Raw genomic sequence first — 27790 nt, 5'->3', positions numbered from 1 at the left:
GAGAAGGGAATGGCAAACCACTTCAGTATTCTTGCCTTAGGAACCCCATGAAAAGTATGAAAAGGCAAAAACATAGGACACAGAAAGAGGAACTCCCCAGGTCGGTTGGTGCCCAGTATGCTACCGGAGAAGAGTGGAGAAATAACTCTAGAAAGAATGAAGAGACAGAGAAAAAGCGAAAACAATACCCAGTTGCGGATGTGACTGGTGATGGGAGTAAATTCCAATCCTGTAAAGAACAATATTGCATAGGAACCTGGAATGCTAGGTCCATGAATCAAGGTAAATTGGACATGGTCAAGCAGGTAATGGCAAGAGTGAACAGAGACATTTTAGGAATCAGTGAACTAAAATGGACTGGAATGGGCAAATTTGATTCAGATGACCATTATATCTACTACTGTGGGCAAGAATCCCTTTGAAGAAATGGAGTAGCCATCATACTCAACAAGAGCCCAAAATACAGTACTTGGGTGCAATCTCAAAAACGACAAAATGATCACTGTTCGTTTGCAAGGCAAACCATTCGGTATCACAGTAATCCAAGTCTATGTCCCGACCAGTAATGCCAAAGAAACTGAAGTTGAATGGTTCTATAAAGACCCACAAGACCTTCTAGAACTAACCCCCAAAAAAGATTTCCATTTCATCATAGGGGACTGGAAGGCAAAAGTAAGAAGTTAAGAGATACTTGGAGTAACAGGCAAATTTGGCCTTAGAGTACAAAATGAAGCAGGGCAAAGGCTAACAGAGTATTGCCAAGAGAACGCACTGGTCATAGCAAACACCCTCTTTCAACAACTCAAGAGAATACTCTACACATGGACTTCACCAAATGGTCAATATTAAAATCAGATTGATTATATTCTTTGCAGCCAAAGATGGAGAAGCTCTATACAGTTACCAAAAATAAGATTGGGAGGTGACTGTGGCTCAGATCATGAACTCCTTATTGAAAAATTCAGACTTAAATTGAACAAAGTAGGGAAAACCACTAGGCCATTCAGGTATGACCTAAATAAAATCCCTTATGGTTATACAGTGGAAGTGACAAATAGATTCAAGGGATTAGATCTCATAGACAGAGTGCCTAGAACGATGGATGGCGGTTCATGACATTATACAGGAGGCAGGGATCAAGATCATACCCCCAAAAAAGTAATGCAAAAAGGCAAAATGGTTGTCTGAGGAAGACTTATAAATACCTGATAAAAGAAGGGACGCTAAAGGGAAAGGAGAAAAGGAAAGAGAAACTCATCTGAATGAGAGTTTCAAAGAATAGCAAGGATAGATAAGAAAGTCTTCTTCAGCGATCAATGCAAAGAAATAGAGGAAAACAACAGAATGGGAAACACTAAAGATCTCTTCAAGAAAATCAGAGATACCAAGGGAACATTTCTCAGAAAGATGGGCACAATAAATGACAGAAATGGTATGGACCTAACAGAAGCAGAAGATAATAAGAAGAGGTGGCAAGAATACACAGAAGAACTATACAAAAAAGATCTTAATGATCCAGATAATCACAATGGTGTGATCACTCACCTAGAGCCAGACATCCTGGAGTGTGAGGTCAAGTGAGCCTTAGGAAGCATCACTATGAATAAAGCTAGTGGAGGTGATGGAATTCCAGCTGAGCTACTTCAAATCCTAAAAGATGATGCTGTGGAATTGCGGAACCCAATATGCCAGCAAATTTGGAAAACTCAGCAGTGGCCACAGGACTGGAAAAGGTCACTTTCCATTCCAATCCCAAAGAAAGGGAATGTCAAAGAATGTTCAAACTACTGTACAATTGTACCATCTCACACGCTAGCAAAGTAATGCTCAAAATTCTCCAAGCGAGGCTTCAACAATACATGAACCAAGAATTTCCAGATTTTCAAGCTGGATTTAGAAAAGGCAGAGGAACCAGTGATCAAATTGCCCACATCTGTTGGATCACAGAAAAAGCAAGAGAGTTACAGAAAAACATCTACTTCCGCTCTATTGACTATGCCAAAGTCTTTGACTATGTGGATCACAACAAAATGTGAAAAACTCTTATTTAAAGAGATTGGAATACCAGACCACGTTACCTGCCTCCTGAGAAATCTGTATGCAGGTCAAGAAGCAACAGTTAGAACCAGACATGGAACAACAGACTGGTTCCAAAATGGGAAAGGAGTATGTCAAGGCTGTATATTGTCACCCTGCTTATTTAACTTATATGCAGAGTACATCGTCGGAAATTCAGGGGTGGATGAAGCACAAGCTGGAATCAAGACTGCAAGGAGAAATACCAATAACCTCAGATACGCAGATGACACCACCCTCATGGCAGAAAGTGAAGAGGAACTAAAGAACCTCTGGATGAAGTGAAAGAGGAGAGTGAAAAAGCCGGCTTAAAACTCAACATTCAATAAACTAAGATTGTGGCATCTGGTCCCATCACTTCATGGCAAATAGATGGGAAAACAATGGAAACAGTAAGAAACTTCATTTTCTTGGGCTCCAAAATCACTGCAGATGGTGACTGCAGCCATGAAATGGAAGGATACTTGCTCCTTGAAAGAAAAGCTATGACCAACCTAGATAGCATATTAAAAAGCAGAGACAACACTTTGCCAACAAAGGTCCATCTAGTGAAAGCTTTGGTTTTTCCAGTGGTCACGTATGCATGTGAGTGTTGGACCTTAAAGAAAGCTGAGCACCAAAGAACTGATGCTTTTGAACTGTGGTATTGGACAAGACTCTTGAGAGTCCCTTGGACTGCAAAGAGATCAAACCAGTCCATTCTAAAGGAAATCAGCCCTGAATATTCATTGGAAGGACTGATGCTGAATCTGAAGCTCCAATACTTTGGCCACCTGATGTGAAGAACTGACTCATTTGAAAAGACCCTGAAGCTGGGAAAGATTGAAGGCAGGAAGAGAAGGGGACAACAGAGGATGAGATGGTTGGATGGCATCACCAATTCAAGGGACATGAGTTTGAGCAAGCTCTGGGAGTTGATGATGGACAGGGAAGCCTGGCCTTCCTCAGTCCATGGGGTCATAACGAGTGGGACACAACTGAGCAACTGATCTGAACTGACTGACATATTCAATATGGAATTACCCAAAATATATAAGTAACTTCTACAACTCAGTAGCAAAAAATAAAAACAGAAACAGAAACAAACCAACAAAAATCCCTAAAACTCCATTAAAAATGTGCTAAGGATCTGGGCAAGCTTTTCCAAAGAAGATACACAAATGGCCAATAGGTACATGAAAAGGTGCTCAGTATCACTAACCATCAGGGAAATGCAAACCAAAATCACAGTGAGATATCTCCTCACAGCTGTCACAATGGCTAGCATCAGAAAGACAAGATTAACAAATGGTAGGGAGGATGTAGAGAAAAGGTAAACCTTGTATATTGTTGGTGGGAGTGTAAACTGGTATGGCCGCTATGGAAAACAGTATGCAGATTTCTCAAGAAATTAAAAATAGAACTACAATTCAGTAATCCCATTTCTGTGTATATATCGAAAGAAAATGAAATTATTATCTCAAAGAGATATTTGTACTCAAATGTCCATTAGAGCAAGCCAAGGTGTGGAAACAAAGTAAGCTGTCATTTACTGATGAATGTGGATAAAGAAAATATGTGAAGTGGTTAGCCTCCAACTAATAAAAATAAATGAAAAAAAAAAAAAAAGGAAATTTACCACTTTTGAAAAGGAACTTCCCAGCAATTACTAGAGATAGGACCCTTCCTTTCCCATGTATTCTTTATAACAATAACACCTTTTGATCAATGAAAATATTTTCTGATGACTCTAGATGATACTGGGTTTCATGAATAAAGACAGAATTACTAGGCTGATTTTGAACTTCCCTGGTAGCTCAGCTGGTAAAGAATCCACCTGCAATTCAGGAGACCCCAGTTCACTTCCAGGGCTGGGAAGATCCTCTGGAGAAGGGATAGGATCCCCACTCCAGTATTCTTGGGCTTCCATGGTGGCTCAGATGGTTAAGAATCCACCTGCAAGACGGGAGACCTGGGTTCGATCCCTGAGTTAGGAAGATCCCCTGGAGGAGGGCATGGCAACCCACTCTAGTATTCTTGCCTAGAGAATCCCCATGAACAGAGGAGCTTGGTGGGCTACAGTCCATGGCGTCACAAAGAGTTGGACATGACTGAGCAACTAAGCACACAGCACTGCCTGATTTAGGAGAAATCACAAATGAAACAAAATTACTTATAAAAGTATGATGCTCCAAGTCACCAAATAAATATAGCTTTCTTAAAACTTAACACAGGTTAATAGAGGTCTGATTTTTTTTGGCCATGCCTTGTGGCTTGTGAGATCTTAGCTCCCCCTCAGTTCTGAACCACCAGGGAAGTCTCAATAGAGTTCTTTTAATAGACTTTTCCTTCTTAATAGACTGACTTCACCATGCGAAGCCTGACAAGAGTGCAGAAAAACACCCAGAGTTGTCACAAAAAAATAATGACAAAAAAAAGTTCTGGAATTAGATAGTGGTGATGGGTTATACAATTCTGCATATTCTAAAAACTACAAAATTGTAAAATTTTATGGCATGTAACTTAGGTCCCAATAAAGCAGTTTTTTTAAAGAGTAAAAAAAAAAAAAGAAAATATGGTATATGTATACAATGGAAGTGACAGAATTTCAGCTGAGTTACTTAAAATCCTAAAAGATGAAGCTGTTAAAGGGGTACACTCAACATGCCAGCAAATTTGGAAAGCTCAGTAGTGGCCACAGGACTGGAAAAGGTCAGTTTTCATTACAGTCCTAAACAAGGGCACCACCAAAGAATGCTCAAACCATGATACAATTGTCCTCATTTCAATGTTAGCAAGGTTATGCTCAAAATCCTTCAAGCTAGGCTTCAGCAATATGTGAACCAAGAACTTCCAGATATACAAGCTGGGTTTTCAAGAGGCAGAGGAACCAGAGATCAAATTACTAACATCTATTGGAGCATGGAGAAAGCAAGGGAGTTCCAGAGAAATGTCTACTCTGATTCATTGACTATGTAAAGCCTTTGCCTGTGTGGATCACAACAAACAGGAAAATTGTTAAAGAGATGGGAATACCAGACCACCTTACCTGTCTCCTGTGAAATCTGTATGTGGGTCAAGAAGCAACAGTTAGAACTGGACATGAACAACTGCCTGGTTCAAAATTGGGAAAGGAATATGACAAGGCTGTATATTGTCACCCCGTTTATTTAACTTATATGCAAAGTATATCATGTGAAATGCAGGGCTGGATGAATCACAAGCTAGAATCAAGATTGCTGGGAGAAATAGCAACAATCTCAGATATGTAGATGATACCACCCTTATGGCAGAAAGCGAAGAGGAACTAAAGAATCTCTTGATAAAGGTAAAAGAGGAGAGTGAAAAAGCTGGCTTAAAATTCAGCATTCAAAAAACTAAGATCATGGCATCTGGTCCCATCCCTTCATGGCAAATAAAAGGGGAAAAAGTGGAAACATTGACAGATTTTCTTTTATTGGGCTCTAAAATCACTGTGGACAGTAACTATAGCCATGAAATTAAAAGATGCTTGCTCCTTGGAAGGAAAAGTATGACAAATTTAGACATCGTATTAAAAAGCAGACATTACTTGGCCGACAAAGGTCTGTATGGGTCAAAGCTATGGTTTTTCCCATAGTCATGTATGGATGTGAGAGCTGGACCATAAAGAAAGCTGAGCACCAAAGAATTGATGCTTTTGAATTGTGATGCTGGAGAAGACTGTTGAGAGTCCCTTGGACTACAAAGAGATCAAACCAGTCAATCCTGAAGAAAATCAACCCTTAACAGTCATTGAAAGACCGCGGAGAGCTGACTTATTGGAAAAGACCCTGGTGCTGGGAAAGACTGAAGGCAAAAGGAGAAGAGGGCAGCGGAGGATGAGATGGTTAGATAGCATCACCAACCGACTAAATGGACTTGAATTTGAACAAACTCTGGGAGATAGTGAAGGACAGGGAAGTCGTGTGCTGCAGTTCATGGTGTTGCAAGGAGTCAGACACTGACTTAGCGACTGAACAACAACAAACTCCCAGTGCGGATGAATCACATCTTAGCATTTTTAAATAAATTCTTGTCCACTTCCCATTAATGTTCTGCATTACATTTAATAGTATATAAGCAGGAAGAGATTATTAAGTATTTGATGCTCCATGATTTTTATAGTGAACACATTATTTTATTTGTTAGTGTGAAGAAAGAATATAAAGAATAAAAATAGATTATTCCCCAACCTCGTAACTTCTGGCAGCTTGTTTCCAAATAATGCTGTGGAAATAGCCTATTAATTCTGATGCCAGTGGTTTTCCTGTTTGGTGACCTGAAAAAAAAAACAAGCTCTAAAAACAAGAATCAAGATCTATCACATTAAATAAAGAGCAATAACTGTATTCAGAACCTATAATCTTTACATAATGGCTACAAACACAACCACATTCAGACAGGTTTTCATCATCAATTTTAGATTTACTAGCAAAATTGATTATATAATACAATCAGAGTTTGCTAGAATCACTGTAATTTGCCCATCAGTCTGTAATAGTTTTCCAGCCCAGTTTCTTTTTAATGTATTTTCTATGTTCCAAATTTGATCATCATCTGGTGCTTTAATGTTATTATCAGTGAACAGACAGCAATGCTAGAAATCATTAATAAGAAGTGTTTATACTATTATATACTAACTAGATCAGTTCAAGTTCACAAGAAAAGGCCAATTATACCTTAAAGCCTTTGTAAAATACTTTAAGACCATGTTTACACATAAACTCTATTACTTTAAATTGTAACTCATGTCTGATTGTTTCTGGTCTAGACATTTACAGGGTTCAAATACATTAGCACACACTAAAGTAAAGTTTAATCTATACTAGAATTCTATACCCCTTTCAATTCCACCCCTTTGTCACAATCAATTTCCACAAAAGTCTCGATTAGAAAACAGAGCTTCTCAGCAAAAGACACACAGATGTATAGAACAGTCTTTTGGACTCTGTGGGACAGGGTGAGGGTGGGATGATTGGGGAGAATGGCATTGAAACATGTATATTATCATATGTGAAACGAATCACCAGTCCAGGTTCGATGCATGAGACAGGGTGCTCGGGGCTGGTGCACTGGGATGACCCAGAGGGATGGGATGGGGAAGGAGGTGGGAGGGGGGTTCAGGATGCGGAACACATGTACACCTGTGGCGGATTCATGTCAGTGTATGGCAGAACCAATACAATATTGTAAAGTAATTAGCCTCCAATTAAAATAATTAAGTTTATATTAAAAAAAAAAAGAAAACAGAGTCTGACCCCTCAACCCAGTCAGCAAAGTTTGTTTCACGACTTACTCAAAACTAGTCACATGAAAGTAAAAAGCCCTGTAAAGTACGTACCTAAAATATTATAATACTTTGAAAGTATAAATGTATAATTAGATACCATAATACAACTTTGGCTAACTGTAATCATGGAAAATTAGTTATCCTAGATAATAAAGTTTTCTAGTTACCTGGCAGTTTACTTTCATCAAACATAAAATATTTTTAAGAAATCTAAATCACTTAAGGTTCTTAATTTTTCTAAAAATCATGTTTTAAGAATTAAGTTTTTCTTTTTTGTTAATAATTTTTTTTAATGAGTAATGTTTTAAAAGAAAAAAAGAAAGAAAGTAAAATGCTCAGGAAATGAACCAAGAAAAAAGTCCATTTTACCACCTGGATCTCTGATACAATGAGAGAAAACAACATGAAACACTTTCATCTCAGCCAGATCCTCCCAGAGCGGCTCTTCCAGCCTTCAGTGGTGGGGAGCTATTATTCATAAATATATCTAGTCTTCTTTTTTTTTAAATTATTTTAAACATACTTTCTAGTTTATGAAGCACAATCTAACTATTTTTAGACTATTCAAGGTCAACAATAACAGCCATTGTATTTTATTGTACTGTTAGGATATCATAATGATGAATTCAGTAATTATTATATAGTACATATTATTATACTTTTGAAAGTATTTTAAATGGTTTTATACAATTTATAAGGTTTTTCCCTCCTTTGTGATCAGGATAGCTTTATATTTCCTTGTAGGTCCTTTCTCCCTTTATAATATGCTACCATTAAAAAGCTGAGGGTTGAAAAAAAAAAAAGCTGAGGGTTGGAAAATCACATAACCAAGCTTATCAACACTGGGTCTAACAATAACTGGATTCTTAGTGAGGATATGGAGGAAAAGTGCCATCAGTAAAATACATTTCATACAATCTAGAGTTCAAAAGACTCAGAGATTACCTAGTCAAAAGATTTCCTTTAAAAATCAATGCCTTTGTTTTTATAAAACATGATTCATACTTATAAAATTGAAGCAATCTGGTAAACAACAAAAAAGCAACAAATCACCAAAACTTCCACCACTCAGAATAAATCCCAGTGTTAACATTAGTGACTATCGTTCCAGTAATATCTCTAAATGTATAGAGTTGAAAGAACAGATTAGGGTAAGAATTTTCTAAGAAAGAGTTCACACTATCTGTGTTCTTCAGAGTATAAGGTTCTACAGAGAGATGGGGGATTAATGGAATGCTGAGATTTGGCTCTACATCTTTGCTTTAGCTACAACTCTAGTCTGTTTTATTGGGGGCAGGGTTCACATAAGATTGCATCACAAAGGGATGCTACTGCTGCTAAAAAGAAATAAAAAACTAGGAATGTAATTCACAACCTTCATTATATAGTTGGAAAAAACCAAGATCCAGAGATATTACTGACTTGCCTGAAGGTAGACAAACTAATCTGAGATCAAACTGAAACATGAAACATGAAATTAGGCTTCTAACCTCACAATTCTCCATTACAGATGAGTTTAAAGCTGAGTCTATTTTTGTTGATATTTTGTTATTTTTGTTTAGTTTTCATCCTGGCTTACCACATAGGAGGAATCTGGTTAGGTGAATCGTTATAGTTAAAGGATATTAAGGGAGGAAAAATAGTAAGTGAGAAAAAGAAAAAAAATCTGTTGATCTAAGGATTTTTTTTACTGTTCTGATATCCATCTCAGAAGGACATGTATATTAACACTTTTCTAAAACATCTGCAAAAATACTACTGACCTATAATGATTTCTTCAATCTTCTCCTTTGCAAACAATTCTTCCTTCCTTTGTAAAAGCATGTCAATGTGGAGCAGTTGAGCTTTACTAGTATCTTCTGATGACTTAAAATGTTCACAGATAATCTTCAGGAAATAAAATCCAACGGATTCTCTGTTCAAGAAAACACAATTTTAAGTGGTGTGAATAAAACAACTTTTTTTAAATTAATAAGCCTAAAATTTGTTTCACCATGACCAAAACAGGCAAGATAAAACTATATTTGAGCTTAATACCATTAAATATCTCAACAAAACTATTTGTCAATAACAAAGAATTTAATTCAGTTCCTGTTTAATTTATCAAGCCACAAGCATTTTCTTCTTATAAACATATACAGTCAGATAATCATTTCTCTACTAATATCTAATTTATTCTTTTTCTCCAAAACTGATGACAATTTATAAATACTGGAACATGAGATCCATGAAGTGAAGATACACGAACAGACATTAGAAATTTACTACTCCCTTGTCATGAGAACTTCTACGATCTACTCTAGAAGCAACTTTCAAATATACCATAGAGCACTGTTTACTACAGTCAACATGTACGTTACATTCTCAATATTCATTTATTTTATAACTGGAACTTTGTACCTTTTGACTATCTTCTCAAGTCATTATGCTGTACACTTTAAACTTAACATAGTGCTGAATGTCAATTATATCTTAATAAAACTGAAAGAATAAAAAGAAATTTGCCAATTCCCTCGGTCAACAACTCCTTTAAAAATTATGCTTCATCTCATTAGGACTGGTTCAAATGAATTCTTTTTCATGGCTGAGTAATATTCCATGGTGTATATGTACCACAGCTTCCTTATCCATTCATCAGCTGGAGCCCATTATACAGAGTGAAGTAAGCCAGAAAGATAAAGAACATTACAGCATACTGACACATGTATATGGAATTTAGAAAGGTGATAACGATAACCCTATATGCAGAACAGATAAAGAGACACAGAAATACAGAACAGACTTTTGAACTTTGTGGGAGAATGTGAGGGTGGGATATTTCAAAAGAACAGCATGTATACTATCTATGGTGAAACAGATCACCAGCCCAGGTGGGATGCACGAGACAAGTGCTCTGGCCTGGTGCACTGGGAAGACCCAGAGGAATTGGGTGGAGAGGGAGGTGGGAGGGGGGATCGGGATTGGGAATACATGTAAATCCATGGCTGATTCATATCAATGTATGACAAAACCCACTGGAAAAAAAAAATAATAATAATAAAAATTAAAAAAAAATAAAATAAAATTACTGATTCAATTTAAAAAAAAAATTATGCTTCATTATACAAATAATATAACAGTAGATAATGACTATGTTAAATGTAAACAGTTCATGGATTGAAAGACTTAGTATTCTTAAGATGGTAACACACCCAAAGTGATCTACAGATGTAATGCAATCCCTGTGAACATCCCAAAGATATTTTTTGCAGAAATGGAAAACTCCATCCTAAACTTATACAGAGTATCAAGGTACCCAGAAGAGCCAAAACAATCCTGAAACAGAAGAACAAAGCTGATGGACTCATACTTCATGATTTCAAATTTTACTACAAAGATACAGTAATCAAAATAGTGTGGTACCGGCATAAAGATACATATACACCAATGGAATAAAATAAGAGTTTAGAAAAAAATTCTCACATATATGGTCAAATGATTTTCAACAAGGATGACAAGACCATTACATGCAGGAAAAAAAAAATCATTTTTTCAATAAATAGTGCTGGGACAATTGGATATCCATAAGCAAAAGAATGAAATTCTTTCTTTTCATTCTTTAATGAAATCACCTTACATCATATAAAAAAACGAACTCAAAATGGATCAAAGACCTAAACAGAAGAACTAAAATATAAAACTTATAGAAGAAAATATAGGGGAAAATCTTTGTAACACTGGATTCGACAATGATTTCTTTGATATGACACTAAAAGCACAAATAACAAAATTAATAACAGATAAACTGGACTATGTCAAAATTTTTAAATTTTGTGTATCAAAGAATACAGTCAAAAGGGTGAAAAGGCAACCTGTGAAATGGGAGGGAATATTTGCAAAACATACATGTGATACACAGTTAATATCCAGATACATAAATTCAACAATAAAAAACCAACTGACTTAAAAACGGGCAGAGAGGTTGAATAGACATTTTCACAAAGAAGGATTTCCCTGGTGGCTCAGTTGGTAAAGAGTCTGCCTGCAGTGTGGAAGACCTGGGTTCGATCCCTGGGTCAGGAAGATCCCCTGGAGAAGGAAATGTCAACCCCAACCCAACTTCTTTCCTGGAGAATTCCATGGACAGAGGAGCATGGTGGGCTACAGTCCATGGGGTCAGAAAGAGTCGGACATGACTGAGTGACTAACTTTCACTTTCAAAACTCAACAATAAAAAAACAACTGACTTTTAAAATGGGCAAAGAGGTTGAATAGACATTTCCCCCCCAAAAGATATACAAATGGCAAAAATCACATGAAAATATACTCAATATGACTAATCCATTAGTGAAACGCAATCAAAAGCACAATGATACCACCACATTCCCATTAAAATAGCTACTGTCAAAAAAACAAAAACAAAAAAATGTTGGCCAGAATATGGAAAAATGGGTAAACTTGTGTACTATTGGTGGGAATGTAAAATCGTATAGCTGCTATGCAAACCAGTATGGTGATTCCTGTAAAAAATTAAAAATAATTTCCATTTAATCTACTAATTCTACTTTGTATAAACCCAAATAACCAAAAATAAAGTCTCAAAGAAATATTTTTACACCCAAGGGCCTATCAGTATTGTTCACAATAGCCAAAAGGTTGAAGTATTACAAGTCTCCATCGATGGATAAATGATTAAACAAAATGCAGTACATAACACAGAGGAATATTATTTAGCCTTTAAAGAGGAGGAAATTCTGACACATGCTACAACACGGTAAAACTTGAGGATACTATGCTAAGTGAAATACAATAGTTGGAAAAGCACAAATAGTGTATAATTTCACTAATATGAGGTACCTACAGTAGTCAGATTCAAAGACAGAAAGTAGAATGGTATATTCCACAGATGGGGAAAGTGGAGAACTGGGACTTGTTACGTAATGGGTACAAAGTTGCAATTCTGCAAGATGAAAAGAGCTCAAGAGTTTGCTTAATGAATTTTAAACACTATGAATGTTTACTCTTAACAATTTAAGAGTAAACTTAACACTCTTAACAATTTAAGTGTACTTAACACTGATGAATTGTATACTTAAAAATAGTTAAGATGGTATATTTTATGTTTTATATATTTTACAACAAAAAAATTTTTTAATTTCTTTAAAAAATTAAACAATTGAAATATAATGGGTTTTGAACTCTGTCAAAACCCTTTTCTGCATCTATTGAGACTATCATATGAGATTTATTTTTCAATTTGCTAATGTGGGATATCACATTGATTTACTTGTATATATCAAAAAATCCATGCATCCGTGGGATAAATCACACTTGATCACAGTGTATGATTCTTTCAATGTGTTTTTGTATGTAGTCTGCCAGTATTTTGTTGACGGTTTTTGAGTCTATGTTCATCAGCAATATTGGCCTATAATTTTCTTTTCTTAGGGGATATCTTTATCTGGTTTTGATAACAGGGTGATGGTAGCCTTACACAGAATAAGCTTGGGAATGTTCCTTTCTGTGCAATATTTTGGAAGAATTTCAGATGGGTAGGCAATGGCAACCCACTCCAGTACTCTTACCTGGAAAATCCCATGGACGGAGGAGCCTGGTAGGCTGCAGTCCATGGGGTTGCTAAGAGTCGGACACAACTGAGCGACTTCACTTTCATGCACTGGAGAAGGAAATGGCAACCCACTCCAGTATTCTTGCCTGGAGAATCCCAGGGATGGTGGAGCCTGGTGGGCTGCCGTCTAGGGGGTTGCACAGAGTCAGACACGACTGAAGCGACTTAGCAGCAGCAGCAGCAGGTATTAACTACCCATCTGAAGGGAATGGCAAACCACTTCAATATACTTGCCTTGAGAACCCCATACTTCATGAACAGTATGAAAAGGCAAAGTGATAGGATACTGAAAGAAGAACTTCCCAGGTTGGTAGCTGCCCAATATGCTACTGGAGATCAGTGGAGAAGTAACTCCAGAAAGAATGAAGGGATGGAATTAAAGCAAAAACAACACCCAGTTGTGGATGGGACTGGTGATAGAAGCAAAGTCCGATGCTGTAAAAAGCAATATTGCACAGGAACCTGGAATGTTAGGTCCATGAATCAAGGCAAATTGGAACTGGACAAACAGGAGATGGCAAGAATGAACATCGAAATTCTAGGAATCAGTGAACTAAAATGGACTGGAATGGGTGAATTTAACTCAGATGACCATTATATCTACTACTGTGGGCAGGAATCCCCTAGAAGAAATGGAGTAGCCATCATAGTCAACAAAAGAGTCTGAAATGCAATACTTGGATACAACCTAAAAAACGACAGAACAATCTCTGTTCATTTCCAAGGCAAACCATTCAATATCACGGTAATCCAAGTCTATGCCCCAACCAGTAACACTGAAGAGGCAGAAGTTGAATGGTTCTATGAAGACCTACAAGACCTTTTAGAACTAACACACAAAAAAGATGTCCTTTTCATTATAGGGGACTGGAATGCAAAAGTAGGAAGTCAAGAAACACCTGGAGTAAAAGGCAAATTTGGCCTTGGAGTACAGAATGAAGCAGCACAAAGCCTAACAGAGTTCTGCCAAGAGAACGCACTGGTCATAGCAAACACCCTCTTCCAACAACACAAGGGAAGACTCTACACATGGACATCACCAGATGGTCAACACCAAAATCAGATTGATTATATTCTTTGCAGTCAAAGAAGGAGAAGCTCTCTACAGTCAGCAAAAACAAGACTGGGAGCTGACTGTGGCTCAGATCATGAACTCCTTATTGCCAAATTCAGACTTAAACTGAAGAAAGTGGGGGAAACCACTAGACCATTCAGGTATGACCTAAATCAAATCCCTTATGACTATACAGTGGAAGTGAGAAATTGATTTAAGGGACTAGATCTGACAGAGTGCTTGGTGAACTATGGATGGAGGTTCGTGACACTGGTACAGAAGATAGAAATCAAGACCATCCCCAAGAAAAAGAAATGCAAAAAAGCAAAATGGCTGTCTGAGGAGGCCTCATAAATAGCTGTGAAAAGAAGAGAAGCCAAGTGCAAAGGAGAAAAGGAAAGATACACCCATTTGAATGCAGAGTTCCAAAGAATAGCAAGGAGAGAGAAGAAAGCTCTCCTCAGCGATCAATGCGAAAAAATAAGAGGAAAACAATAGAATGGGAAAGACTAGAGATCTCTTCAAGAAAATTAGAGATACCAAGGGGATATTTCATGCAAAAATGGGCTTAAAAAAGGACAGAAATGGTATGGACCTAACAGAAGCAGAAGATATTAAGAAGAGGTGGCAAGAATACACAGAAGAACTGTACAAAAAAGATCTTCACAACCCAGATAATCATGATGGTGTGATCACTCACACTCACCTAGAGCCAGACATCCTGGAATGTGAAGTCAAGTGGGTCTTAGGAAACATCACTATAAACAAAGCTAGTGGAGGTGAGGGAATTCCAGTTGAGCTATTTCAAAACCTAAAAGATGATGCTGTCAAAGTGCTGCACTCATTATGCCAGCAGATTTGGAAAACTCAGCAGTGGCCACAGGACTGGAAAAGGTCAGTTTTCATTCCAATCCCGAAGAAAGGCAATGCCAAAGAATGCTCACATTACCACACAATTGCACTCATCTCACTCGCTACTAAAGTAATGCTCAAAATTCTCCAAGCCAGGCTTCAACAATACATGAAACGTGAACTTCCAGATGTCCAAGCTGGTTTTAGAAGAGGCAGAGGAACCAGAGATCAAATTGCCAACATCTGCTGGATCACTGAAAAAGCAAGAGAGTTACAGAAAAATATCTATTTCTATTTTATTGACTATGCCAAAGCCTTTGACTGTGTAGATCACAATAAACTGTGGAAAATTCTGAAAGAGACGGCAATGCCAGACTACCTGACCTACCTCTTGAGAAACCTGTATGCAGGTCAGATAGTAACAGTTAGAACTGGACATGGAACAACAGACTGGTTCCAAATCAGAAAAGGAGTATGTCAAGGCTATATATTGTCACCCTGCTTATTTAACTTATATGCAGAGTACATCATGAGAAACACTGGGCTGGAGGAAGCACAAGCTGGAATCAGGATTGCCGGGAGAAATATCAATAACCTCAGATATGCAGATGACACCACCCTTATGGCAGAAAGTTAAGAAGAACTAAAGAGCCTCTTGATGAAAGTGAAAGAAGAGAGTGAAAAAGCCGGCTTAAAACTCAACATTCAGAAAACTAAGATCATGGCATCCAATCCCATCACTTCATGGCAAATAAATGGGAAAACAGTGGAAACAGTGGCTGACTTTATTCTCTTGGGCTCCCAAATCACTGCAGATGGTGACTGCAGCCATGAAATTAAAAGACCCTTACTCCTTGGAAGGAAAGTTATGACCAACCTAGACAGCATATTAAAAAGCAGAGACATTACTTTGTCAACAAGTTCCGTCTAGTCAAGGCTATGGTTTTCCCAGTAGTCATGTATGGATGTGAGAGTTGGACTATAAAGAAAGCTGAGCACTGAAGAATTGATGCTTTTGAACTATGGTGCTGGAGAAGACTCTTGAGAGTCCCTTGGACTGCAAGGAGATCCAACCAGTCCATCCTAAAGGAGATCAGTCCTGGGTGTTCATTGGTGGGACTGATGCTGAAGTTGAAACTCCAATACTTTGGCCACCTGATGTGAAGAGCTGACTCAATTGAAAAGACCCTGATGCTGGGAAAGATTGAGGGCAGCAGGAGAAGGGGACGACAGAGGATGAGATGGTTGGATGGCATCACCGACTCAATGGACATGGGTTTGGATGGACTCCAGGAGTTGGTGATGGACAGGGAGGCCTGGTGTGCTGTGGTTCATGGGGTTTGAAAGAGTCAGACACGACTGAGCAACTGAACTGAACTGAACTGAACTGAGGTATTAACTCTTCTCTAAATGTGTGACAGAAGTCATCTGGTCCTGGACTTTTGTTTGCTGGAAGATTTTAAATCACAGTTTCAGTTTTAGTACTTGTGACTGTTCTGTTCATACCTTCTATTTCTTCCTGGTTTGGTCCTGGAAGGTTTTGTATTTCGAACAATATGTCCACTTCTTCTAGGCTGTCCATTTTATTGGAATACAGTTGCTTGTAGTAATCTCTCATGATCCTTTTTATTTCTGCGGTGTCCCTTATAACTTCTCCTTTTTCAATTCCTAATTTTATTGATCTGAATCCTCTCGCTTTTTTTTCTTGATGAGTCTGACTAATGGTTTGCCAATTTAGTTTATCTTCTCAAAGAACCAGCTTTTAATTTCATTAATCTTTGCTATTGTTTTCTTCATCTCTATTTCATTTATTACTGCTCTAATCTTTGTGATTTATTTTCTTCTACTAACTTTGGGTATTCCTCTTTCTCTGGTTGCTTTAGGTATAAAGATAGGTTATTTCAGATTCTTCTTGTTTCTTAAGATAAGATTGTATTGCTATAAACTTCCCTTTTAGAAGTTGGGAGAAGGAAATGGTAACCCATTCCAGTATTTTTGCCTGGAAAATTCCATGGACAGAGAAACCTGGTGGGCTACAGTAAGTGGGGTTGCAAAGAGTTAGCCATGACTGAATGGCTTAGCACATCCCTCTTAGAACTATTTTTGCTGCATCCCATAGGTTTTGGATTGTTGTGTTTCTATTGCTGTTTGTCTCTAGGTATTTTTTTATTTCCTCTTTGATTTCTTCAGTGATCCATTGATTATTTAATAACATATTGTTTAGTTTTCATGTGCTTGTGTTTCAGATAGTTTTTTTTCCTGTAATTGATTTCTAATCCATAGTGTTGTCTGAGAAGTGGATTTAGAGGGAACCTCAAGACAATAAAGGCCATATGACAAACCCACAGCAAATATTATTATCAACAGTGAAAAACTGAAAGCATTTCCTCTGAGTTCAGGAACAAGACAAGGATGCCCACTCTCACCACTTTTATTTAATAGTTTTAAAAGTCCTAGCCATAGCTATCAGAGAAGAAAATGAAATAAAAGGAATACAAACTGGAAAAGAAAAAGTAAAACTGTCACTGTTTGCATATGACATGATGCTATACATAGAAAAATCCTAAAGATGCTACCAGAAAACTATTAGAGTTCATCAATGAATTCCTATATACTAATAATGAAAGGTTAGAAAGAGAGATTAAGGAAACAATCCCATTCATCACTGCATCAAAAAGAATAAAATACTTAGGAATAAATCTACCTAGAGATAGATATGTGCTCAGATCTATATTCAGAAAACTCTAATATACTGATGAAAGAAATTAAAGGTGACACAAACAGTGGAGAGATATACTATGTTCTTGAATTGGAAGAATCAATGTTGTCAAAATGACTATATTACTCAAAACAATCCACAAATTCATGCAATTCCTATCAAACTACCAATGGCATTTTTCACAGAATGAAAAAAAGAATTTTTTAAATTTATATGGGAAGACAGAAGACTATGAATAGCCAAAGCAATCTTGAGAAAGAAAAACAGAGTTGGAAGAATCTGACTCCCTGACTTCAGACTATACTACAAAGCTACAGTCATCAAAATAGTATGGTACTGGCACAAAAGCAGAAATATAGATCAATGGAATAGTACAGAACATTCAGAGATAAACCCATGCACTTATGATCACCTAATCTATGACAAAAGAGGCAAGCATATACAATGGAGAAAAGACAGTCTCTTCAGGAAGTGGTCCTGGGAAACTGGACCGCTATATGTAAAAGAATGAAATTAGAATACACTTTAACACCATAAACAAAAATAAACCCAATATTGATTAAAGACCAAAATGTAAGGCTGGATACTATAAAACTTTTAGAGGAAAACATAGGGAGAACACTCTATGACATAAATCTGAGCAAGATCTTTCTTGACTCATCTCCTAGAATACTGAAAATAGTGACAAAAATTAATAGATGCAACCTAATTAAATGCAAAAATTTTTACACAGCCAAGGAAACCATAAACAAATGAAAAGAAAACCATCATAACACAAGAAAATATTTGCAAACCAAGCAACCAACAAGGGATTAATCTGCAAAATATACAAACAGCTCATGCAGTTCAATAGAAAAAAAAATTTTATCAAAAAATGCTAAGATCTATATGGACATTTTTCCAAAGACGACAGAGAGATGGTTAGAAAGTACATGAAATGATGCTCCACATCACTAATTATTAGAGAAATGCAAATTAAAACTACAGTGAGGTATCTATTACCTCACACCACTCAGAATGGCCCTCAACAAAAGTCTGCAAACAATAAATGCTAGAGTGGGTGTAGAGACAAGGGAACCCTCCTGCACTGTTGGTGAGAATACAAACTGGTACAGCCACTATGGAAGTTCAACCGCCCAAGACTGTACCAGGAAGAAATAGAAATAATGAATAAGCCAATCACAAACACTGAAATCAAAACTGTGATCAAAAATCTCCAAAAAAACAGAAGTCCAGGGCCAGATGGCTTCACAGGGGAATTCTATCAAATGTTTAGAGAAGAGCTAATGTCTATTTTTCTGAAACTCTTCCAAACAGCTACAGAGGAAGGAACACTTCCAATCTCATTCTATGAGACCACCATCATCTTGATACCAAAACCAGGCAATAAGAATACACAATAAAGAAAATTACAAGCCAATGTCACTGATGAATATAGATGCAAAAATCCTCAACAAAATTCTAGCAAACAGAATTCAGCAACACATTAAAAAGCTGTGATCAAGTCGGGTTTATTCCAGAGATGCAAGGATTCTTCAATATACGCGAATTCATCAATGTGAGACACAATATTAACCAACTGAATGATAAAAACCATATGATAATCTCAATTGATGCAGAAAAAGCCTTTGACAAAATTCAGCACCTACTGATGATAAAAACACTTCAAAAAACGGGCATAGAAGGAACCTACCTCAACAGAGTAAAAGCCATATACAATAAGCCCACAGCAAATATTATTCTCAATGATGAAAAACTAAAGCATTTCCTTTAAGATCAGGAACAAGACAAAGGTGTCCACTCTCATCACTATTATTCAACATAGTTTTGGAAGTCCTAGCTACGGCAATGAGAGAAGAAACAGAAATAAAAGGAATCCAGATGGGAAAAAAAGAGGTAAAACTCTCACTGTTTACAGATTACATGATATAATACAAAGAAAATCCAAAAGAAATTATCAGAAATTTACTGGAGCTAATCAGTGAATTCAGCAAAGTTGAAGGATACAACGTCAATACACAGAAATCACTTGCATCCCTATATACTAACAATGAAAAATCAGAAACAGAAATTAAGGAATCAGTCTCATTCACTACTGCAAGAAAAAGGATACAATATCTAGGAATAAGCTTACCTAAGGAGACAAAAGAACTGTATACGGAAAATTATAAGACACTGATGAAAGAAATCAAAGACAATATAAACAGATGGGAGAGATATTCCATGGTCTTGGGTAGGAAGAAACAATATTGTGAAAATGACTATACTGTCAAATGCAATCTACAGATTCAATGTGATACCTATCAAAATACCAATAGCATATTTCACAGAACTAGGACAAAAATTTTGACAATTCATATGGAAACACAAAAGACCTCAAAGTACCAAAGCAATCTTGAGAAAGAAGAATCGAACTGGAAGAATCAACCTTCCTGACATCAGATTATACGACAAAGCTACAGTCACCAAGACAGTATGGCACCAGAACAAAAACCAAAATATAGACCAATGGAATAAGATAGAGATCCCAGAGATAAATCCATGCACCTATGGGTACTTTATTTTTTACAAAGGAGGCAAGAATATACAATGGGGCAAAGATAGCCTCTTCAATAAGTGGTGCTGGGAAAACTGGACAGTTACATGCAAAAGAATGAAATGAGAACACTTCCTAATGCTGTACACAAAGATAAACTCAAAATGGATTAAAGACCTAAATGTAAGACCAGAAACTATAAAACTCTTAGAGGAAAACATAGGCAGGACACACAGAGACATAAATCAAAGCAAGATCTTCCATGACCCGTCTCCTAAGTAATGGAAATAAAAACAAAAAAGAATCAACTGGGACCTAATTAAACTTAAAAGCTTTTGCACAGTAAAGGGAACTAGAAACAAGGTGAACAGACAATGCTGAGAATGGGAGAAAATAATAGCAAAGGAAATAACTGACAAAAAATTAATTTCTAAAATATATAAACAGCTCATACAACTCAATACCAGAAAAACAAACAATCCAATCAAAAAGTGGAAAATAGACCTAAACAGAGATTTCTCCAAAGAAGACATACAGATGGCTAAGAAACACATGAAAAGATGCTCAACATCACTCACTATTAGAGAAATGCAAATAAAAACTACAATGAGATACCACCTCACACCAGTCAGAATGGCCATCATCAAAAAGTCTACAAACAATAAATGCTGGAGAGGGTATGGAGAAAAGGGAACCCTCTTGCATTGCTGGTGGGAATGCAAATTGATACAGCCACTATGGAAGACAGGATGGAGAGCCCTTAAAGTTAGTAATAAAACCACCATATGACCCAGCAATCTCACTCCTAGGCATATACTATGAGGAAACCAAAATTGAAAAAGACACATATACACCAATGTTTATGGCAGCACAATTCACAACGGCTAGAACATGGAAGCAACCTAGATGTCCATCAACAGATGAATGGATAAAGAAGTTGTGGTACATATACATAATAGAATATCACTCAGCCATAAAAAGGAATACATTTGAGTCAGTTCTAATGAGGTGGAAGAACCTAGAGCCTATTATACAGAGTGAAGTCAGTCAGAAAGAGAAATATAAATATCATATACTGACACATATATATGGAATCTAGAAAGACGGTACTGATTAATTTATTTGCAGGGCAACAATGGAGAAACAGACATAAAGAACAGACCTATGGACACGGGGGGAAGGGAGGAGGAAGATGGTGAGATATATACAGATGAATATCACAGAAATTTACAACACCATATGTAAATAAGATAGAAAATGGGAATTTGCTACAAGATTCAGGGAACTCAAACAGAGACTCTGTGACTATCTAGAAGGGTGGGATGGGAAGAGAGATGGGAAAGAGGTTCAGAAGGGAGGGGACATGGGTGTACCTTTGGCTGATTATTGTGGATGTATGACAGGAAACCACAAAATTCTGTAAAGCAATTATCCTTCAATTAAAAAAATAAATAAAGTGGGAGGAAAAAAGAACAGACTTTTGGACTATGTAGAAGGCAAGGGTGGGATGATTTGAGACAATAGTATTGAAACATGTATATTACCATATGTAAAACAGATGACCAGTTTAAGTTCAATGCATGAAGTGGGGCACTCAATGCCGGTGCTCTGGGATAACCCAGAGGGATGGGATGGGGAAAGAGGTGGGAGAGTGTTCCAAATGGGGGGACTCATGTGTACCTGTGGCTAACTCATGCAAAAAACATCACAATATTGTAATTATCCTCCAATTAAAATAAATAAATTTTAAAAATAAATATATTTTTTAAAAGATACAAATAAAAAAAAAGATACAAATGAATTTTTCTACAAACATAGACTAACAAACAGCAAAACAAACTTACGGTTACCAAAGGGGAAAGGATAAATTTGGAGGTTGGGATTAACATATACATATTAATACATATGTATATGTTACAGATCATGGCATCTGGTCCCATCACCTCATGAGAAATAGATGGGGAGACAGTGGAAACAGTGTAAGACTTTATTTTTTGGGGCTCCAAAATCACTGCAGATGGTGACTGCAGCCATTAAATTAAAAGACGCTTACTCCTTGGAAGGAAAGTTATGACCAACCTAGATACCATATTAAAAAGCAGAGACATTACTTTGCCAACAAAAGTCCATCTGGTCAAGGCTATGGTTTTTCCAGTGGTCATGTATGGATGTGAGAGTTGGACTGTGAAGAAAGCTGAGTGCCGAAAAATTGATGCTTTTGAACTGTGGTGCTGGAGAAGACTCTTGAGAGTCCCTTGGACTGCAAGGAGATCCAACCAGTCCATCCTGAAGGAGATAAGTCCTGGATGTTCATTGGAAGGACTGATGCTGAAGCTGAAACTCCAATACTTTGGCCACCTCATGCGAAGAGATGACTCATTGGAAAAGACCCTGATGCTGGGAGGGATTGGGGGCAGGAGGAGAAGGGGATGAGAGAGGATAAGATGGCATCACTGACTTGATGGACATGAGTTTGAGTAAACTCCAGGAATTTGTGATGGACAGGGAGGCCTGGCATGCTGCAATTCATGAGATCGCAAAGAGTTGGACACGACTGAGCAACTGAACTGAAATGATTACTATATATAAAACAAATAACCCACAAGGACCTACTGTATAGCAAAGGAAACTATACTCAGTATTTTGTAATAATGTAAAAGAAGCTGAAATATACATATTCAATTTTAAAAGTCTAAAAAATCTTTTTTTAATTATGTAAGGGATCAAATGGCTTCCCAGGTGGTGTCAGTGGTAAAGAACCCACCTGCCAATGCAGGAGACATAAGTGACACAGGGTCAGGAAGATCCCCTGGAGGAGGGCATGGCAACCCACTCCATTATTCTTGCTTGGAGAATTCCATGGACAGAGGAGCCTGGTGGGCTACAGTTCATAGAGTTGGAAAGAGTTGGACATGACTGAACTAACTTAGCATGCATGCTAGGGATCAATTATGGGGGCCTCTCAGTTGGAAAATAAGGGACAAAAAATTGTAGACGTGAGGAAAGGGATGGGGAAGAAGAAAATCAATCAGCACAGTAATGAAAATCCTCATTTGGCAAGAGAATGCATTTTCTATCTCCCAAATCAAGTTGGGAGTAGGCGCTAGTGTCCCTAACCCACTGTATTTATAGCTTCTTAAGTTTCCTCCCAATGAATTATGATTCCTGGTATTCATGTCTTTAGTGTAGTCTTCTCCCTTTATGACTTGTTTTAACAGTGCCATGACCTCTGATATCAAAACAGAAGGAACCTTGCAACTTGTCTGGTTTCTTGGAACATGCGCTCTGGAGGAAGCTAACCATCATGTAAAAATTCCAGCCACTCTAAGAACACTATACCATGAGGAATTTCAAGCTAGCCACACAAAGAGTCACATGGAGTAAAAGACAGATGCCTGCCAGCCTTCAGTTGTTACAGCCATTTTCAGACTGGGTGACAGGCAAATGTGTGTGAGAAAAAACATACTGAATGTTCAGTCCAGCCAAGCCTTTACAATCTAGAGGTTTAGAATCTAAAGTTTAGATGACTCTAGGACCAGTCACTATCTGACTGCAACCATATGAAACCCCAAGAAACACCCAAGCTGAGCCCAATCAAGCCACAGAACCATGAGATAATACTAAATTATTGATTCAAATCACTAAGTTTTAAGGTGATTTGTTACACAGCAACAGACAACTAAAATACCCATAAACTCTGAAAGAAATCCCATCTGTCCACACATACGATATCACAACAGAGTGGAGAAACCAGGAGCTAGTCATATCACTTCAAGGGGGAAGTCTGCCAAGAGATATCAAAGTGTGAAGCCACAGAACAACTGGAAGCAGATTTGTCTTTAAAAAATATAAAAAGAATCAAGAACATTAGAAGAAATCAATCATATAAAGTAGTCTTGAAGAGAAGCATCAAAATAAAGTGACCCATAAGGAAAGAAAGTGTAGAAAACAAAACAAACCTTTAAAACGTTTGTTACCATGCACTGGATCCCTGGTGGCTCAGACAGTAAAGAATCTTCCTGCAATGCGGGAGACCCAGCTTCAATCCCTGGGTCAGGAATATCCCCTGGAGAAGGAAATGGCACCCCACTCCAATATTCTTGCCTGGAGAATTCCATGGACAGAGGAGCCTGGTGGGCTACAATCCATGGGGTTGCAAAAAGTTGTATACAACTAAGCAACTAATACTTTCACTGTTCATTACTATTACTACTACTACAAGTGCTATTACTACTTCTTCATCATCATCATCACCAACAGTATTATCATTTTGAACTGATTGTTGCTTAAGATATCTTTATAACCTTGGTATACAAAAAGACTTTCTAGGTATGATATAGACAACCCATAAAGAAAAAGAAGACTGACAAATTTAACTCCATCAAAAATTTTAACTTTTACTTTTGAAATAATCATAGATTTATAGGAAGTTGAAAGAACTGTACGGGGAAGTCCTGTACCCTTCACTTAGTTTCTTCCTATAGTTATATCTTGCCCATAAACTATAAGGCAGTATCAACGGAAGAAATGGTATTGTATAGTTTGTATGTATAGTTCTACATTATTTTTCACACATGTAGATGCATACTTTCACTACAAAAAGCTATTGTCTCACCACAAATATCTGTTTTTTTTTTTTAATTTTAATTGGAGGATAATGGTTACATCATGGCAGGAAGAGAAGAACGAAAGAGCCTCTTGATGGAAGTGAAAGAGGAGAGTGAAAAACCTGGCTTAAAACTCAACATTCAGAAAACTAAGATCATGGCATCTGGTCCCATCACTTCATGACAAATAGATGGGGAAACAATGGAAAGAGTGAAAGATTTTATTTTGGGGGGCTCCAAAATCACTGCAGATGGGGACTGCAGCCATGAAATTAAAAGATGTCTGCTCCTTAGAAAAAAAGCTATGACCAACCTAGACAGCATATTAAAAAGCAGAGACATTACTTTGCCAACAAAGGTCTGTCTAGTCAAAGGTATGGCTTTTCCAGTAGTCATGTATGGATGTGAGAGGTGGACCATAAAGAAAGCTGAGCACCAAAGAATTGATGCTTTTGAACTGTGGTGTTAGAGAAGACTCTTGAGAGTCCCTTGGACAGCAAGATCAAACCAGTCCATCCTAAAGGAAATCAGTCCTGACTATTCACTGGAAGGACTGATGCTGAAGCTGAAACTCCAAAACTTTGGCCATATGATGCGAAGAACTGACTCATCTGAAAAGACCCTGATGCTGGGAAAGACTGAAGGTGGGAGAAGGGGATGACAGAGGGTGAGATGGTTGGATGGCATCACCGATGAGATGGACATGAGTTTGAGTAGGCTCTGGGAGTTGGTGACGGACTGGGAAGCCTGATGTGCTGCAGTCCACAGTGTTGCAAAGAGTCGGACACGACTGAGTGACTGAACTGAACTGATAGTTACATCTAGCTCCCTCCCCTGACCACCACCCCTAATCTCTGACAACCACTGTTGTGGTTCTCTATCTCTATACTTTCATCATTTCATGAATGTTATATAAATGGATTCATATAACAAGCAGGCTTCTGAGATTGGCTTTTTTCCTTTAGTATCTCCATCAAATTTTAAGACTTCTGTAGGGGGAAGGTAACCTGAGGAGAATATTTACGATACATATAACAGACGAGGGTTACTGTCTATTATATATGTAAGGCCTCCCAAGACAACAATAATAGAAAACTTTATAGAAGACTTTAGGCTTTTCTGGTAGCTCAGATAGTAAGGAATCTGCCTGCAACCTAGATGTCCATTGGCAGATGAATGGATAAGAAAGTTGTGGGTACATACACACAATGGAATATTACTCAGCTATAAAAAAAAAAAGTTCATTTGAGTCAGTTCTAATGAGTCTGGATGAACCTAGAGCCTATTATAAACAGTGAAGTAAGTCAGAAAGAGAAAGACAAATATTGTATATTAATGGATATGTATGAATTTAGAGAGACAGTATTGATGATCCTTCATGCAGGGCACCAAAGGAGACACAGACACAAAGAAGAAACTTTTGGATTCAGTGGGAAAAGGCAAAGGTGGGATGATTTGAGAGAGCAGCACTGAAATATGCATATTACCATATGTAAAATAGATGACCAGTGCAAGTTCAATGCGTGAAGCAGGGAGGGCACCATAAGCCAGTGCTCTGGGACAACCCAGAGGGACAGGGTGGGGAGGGATGTGGGAGGAGAGTTCAGGATGGGGGGACACGTGTATCTGTGGCTGATTCATCTTGATGTATGGCAAAAACCATCACAATATTGTAAAGTGATTATCCTCCTATTAAAATAAATACATTAATAGAAAAAATAAAAGAATCTGCCTGCAGTGCAGGAGATCTGGGTTCAATCCCTGAGAAGGGAATGGCAACCCACTCCAGTATTCTTGCCTGGAGAATCTCATGGACAGAGGAGCCTGGTGGGTTACTGTCCATGGGATCACAAAGAGTCAGATACGACTGAGCGACTAACACTTTATTATGTATCAGGCACTATTCTAGCACTGTACACATATTAACATATTTAGTCTTCAAAGCAACTTTTTCAAGTAGGCACTATTCCTATCTTCATTGTTGAAATGAAGAAACTGATGCAGAGAGATGTTAAAAACATGCCCAAGGCCATACAGCTAGATTAGTAGCACAAGCTTTCAAATCAAAACATCATACTCATAACCACTCACAACACTGCCTCTCAACATATAACCAAAAGAATTAACATCTAAACAGCATACCTTCTACATGCTTTACATGCTTAATCTTGCATATTTCTAATAGCAACCCTATCAAATAGTTGATATTACTATCTCTCATGTTACAAAGGAGGAAACTAGAGGTGAGAAAACTAGTAGAAGTAGACTGCCAGCTAGTAAGAAGAATGCTGGAATTTGAACCCAGGCTTTGCGATCCTAGAGCTGGTGCTTCCTCTTTACCATTATACTATTTCCACCATATCTCACCCAGAGATGGTGAAGGAGAGGAAGCCTTGGTGTGCCACAGTTCCATGGGGTCGCAGAGTCGGTCACAACTGAGTGACTGAACAACTATATATATACCACAAATTCTTTATCCCTTTATCCATCAGTGGTTACCTATGTTGTTTCCATGTGTTAGTTACTGTAAATAATGCTGCAATGACCATATGGGTGCATGTATCTTTTTAATTTAGTGTTTTTTATATTCTTAGGATAAATTTATCAAAATGGAAGAGCTGGACCATATGGTAGCTCTATTCTTAATTTTTTGAGGAATCTCCATACTTTTCCATAGGGATTGCACTAATTTATATTCCTACCACCAGTGACTAAGGGTTCCCTTTTCTCCACATCATCTCCAACACTTGGTATGGCTTGTGGTTTTTTATAATGGCCATTATAATGGACATGAAGTGATAGCTCATTGTGGTTTTTATTTGCATTTCCTTAATAATTAGTGATATTGAACATCTTTTCATGTGCCCATGGGCTATATGTATGTGTTCTTTGGGAAAGAGTCTTTTTAGCCCTTCTGTCCATTTAAAAAATCTAGTTCTTTGTTTTTTGTTGTTGTTGTTGAGTTGTATGAGTTCTTTATATATTTTGAATATTAATCCCTTATTGAATATATCATTTGCAAAATATTTTTTACCCTTCAGCAGGCTG

At 37.5% G+C, this 27790-nt stretch overlaps 1 protein-coding gene across 1 annotated transcript in view; it reads right to left on the bottom strand.

Annotated features, from left to right (window-relative positions):
* Positions 1-27790, bottom strand: part of TEX11 (testis expressed 11) — a 265819-nt gene that overhangs the window by 113339 nt on the left and 124690 nt on the right. The window contains exons 13-14 of the mRNA XM_061137613.1: positions 9130-9281; positions 6270-6355 (exon numbers count right to left, since the gene is read on the bottom strand). Coding sequence (XP_060993596.1) covers positions 6270-6355; positions 9130-9281 — 238 coding nt within the window. The remainder of the gene's footprint in view (positions 1-6269; positions 6356-9129; positions 9282-27790) is intronic.

Source organism: Dama dama, chromosome X, assembly GCF_033118175.1.
Source record: "Dama dama isolate Ldn47 chromosome X, ASM3311817v1, whole genome shotgun sequence".
NCBI classification, from domain to species: Eukaryota; Metazoa; Chordata; class Mammalia; order Artiodactyla; family Cervidae; genus Dama; species Dama dama.
The sequence above is the reverse complement of the archived record's forward strand: the minus strand, read 5'-3'. Positions and strand labels throughout refer to the sequence as shown.